This window comes from Zerene cesonia, chromosome 11, assembly GCF_012273895.1.
Source record: "Zerene cesonia ecotype Mississippi chromosome 11, Zerene_cesonia_1.1, whole genome shotgun sequence".
Lineage (NCBI taxonomy): Eukaryota > Metazoa > Arthropoda > Insecta > Lepidoptera > Pieridae > Zerene > Zerene cesonia.
The window spans coordinates 191659-193591 of record NC_052112.1 but is presented as its reverse complement, the minus strand read 5'-3'; the positions used below and the strand labels follow the sequence as shown (position 1 = coordinate 193591).

The 1933-nt window shown below is 37.4% G+C and overlaps 1 protein-coding gene across 1 annotated transcript in view; it reads right to left on the bottom strand.

Annotated features, from left to right (window-relative positions):
• The window catches only part of LOC119830484 (cell division cycle 7-related protein kinase-like), a 6227-nt gene that overhangs the window by 2709 nt on the left and 1585 nt on the right, over positions 1-1933 (bottom strand). The window contains exons 3-7 of the mRNA XM_038353528.1: positions 1702-1795; positions 1026-1168; positions 555-654; positions 254-385; positions 7-27 (exon numbers count right to left, since the gene is read on the bottom strand). Coding sequence (XP_038209456.1) covers positions 7-27; positions 254-385; positions 555-654; positions 1026-1168; positions 1702-1795 — 490 coding nt within the window. The remainder of the gene's footprint in view (positions 1-6; positions 28-253; positions 386-554; positions 655-1025; positions 1169-1701; positions 1796-1933) is intronic.

Here is a 1933-nt window from a genome sequence, read left to right as displayed (position 1 = left end):
CCCCGCACCGGCACCCGCGCCCGCGCTCTGCTGGACCGTACGACACGCTATAGCTCCTTGCTCAATAATGTAATGCAATATTTATTTTCTTTCCGTACTAGCCTAAGCCGAGATATTATTATGATTTTATGTATGTATATCATCACACTACAAAATTATTAAGTACAGCAATAATACTAATATTTAAATAAAATCCAAATACAATTTTAACCACTGTCCGATAACTTAATTCCAAATAAATCACGCGACCCACCTTCGGCAAGCTCTGCTTGAGCGCGTGCTGCTTGATGGCGTCGATGCGGCGCGAGACGGGCACGCTGTGCGCGCGCGCACCCATCGACAGGTCGAGCGCCACGCGCTTGGCGCCGGGCGATGCATCCGTGTCCTGCGAATATCGCCCTTGTTGTTATATAACTGCACTGTGTTCAAAGCTAGTATTCTCTTTCATATAATAAACTTTTACTTCGACTATTCTAGAAATATGAAGTTATCTGTTATTGCCAAATGAAGACATCTTCTTTTGATTTGATTTAAGATACGTATATATTACCAACCTCCTCCCGCAACCGTTTAGCTGTGCTCTGCGAGTGCGCGGGCGGCGGCTCGGGCGCGGCGCACACGCGCTGCGCCAGGCCGAAGTCCACCAACAGGTACCTACATTCATTTATTTGTTTTAAGCCCCCAAGAATTTAAAAATTTGTAGAAGTTCTCAGAAATCACTTCATTCCTTACTTTTTTGGAATGTGCAATAGGATTGATTACTGTTAGTTGTTTCTAATTTACCAAAGTTGCTATTATTATTGAAATTTCTTTGTTTAATATTTGAAATACTTTCACACTCAAAGAGCTGTACACTTTATAGTATATATTAAAAGTCATTAGAGACCATAGATATTTACAACATTCTAACATATTATATACATAAAACATATTGTTTTATACTAATATACTATGCTCTTTACTAAATAATTAAGAAATAATATTTCCTCACAAAATGTATAAGAACTTAACCCTAAATACAATACCTTCTATTTTCCCGATCGTAAAGAAAGTTGCTAGGCTTGACATCTCTATGAATTACTCCAAAAGAGTGCACATGGCGCAGAGCCACCAGCAGGGCATGCATGTACCTCGCCACTTCTTCTGCATTCATATCTCCTACGTACTCCTAAAATTAAAAAAAAATTTGTTACTTTCGTATTGTACTAACGTGTGAGTTTAAGTATTATGTAACAAAAACAACCTCAAATTATCTATCCACTTTATTAGCAGTAAAACATTTTATACTTAATGGTTCATCAACTGTTATTTGAACAAAAAATGTGTCTCTTTTAATAATGAACAAGGTAAAAAAGTGAAATCCCATGTGTGTCCCTAGTGGGGTATGAGGCAGATGACATACATCTGTTTCACTGATCAATTTTCTTTATGGACAAGTAGGTGATCAGCCTTCTGTGTCCTGCCAGACCGAAACTTTTTTTTGTGTGTCCCCACCAGGAATCGAAGCCAGGACCCAGCTCAGTTCTACGCTCACATGTTGACCACTGCACCAAGTAGGTCACCAAGAAAATAATTTATATTAATTAATTATAATACAATATTAATATTGACAATACATTCATATTCTATACCACTCTTTATTATTGTTGTGTTACAGTATTGCCAACAATAAATAACAATATTTGAATATTTGCAACTTACTGAGAATTTTTTATGAGGTATGTACGGCATAACAAACACTATAGTATCCAGATGTCTCAAACAGAGTTCTACACCAATAACATTATGCGTTCCACTGAAAAAAAAGAAGAAAATTTAGTTACATGTTGGTAACATTTCAACACATTATTTATTTTGTTAATTACCCCATATCCTGCAGGCACCTCAATTCATGCTCTATTCTGGCGGGATGAGCAGTGGGTACAAGATGTTT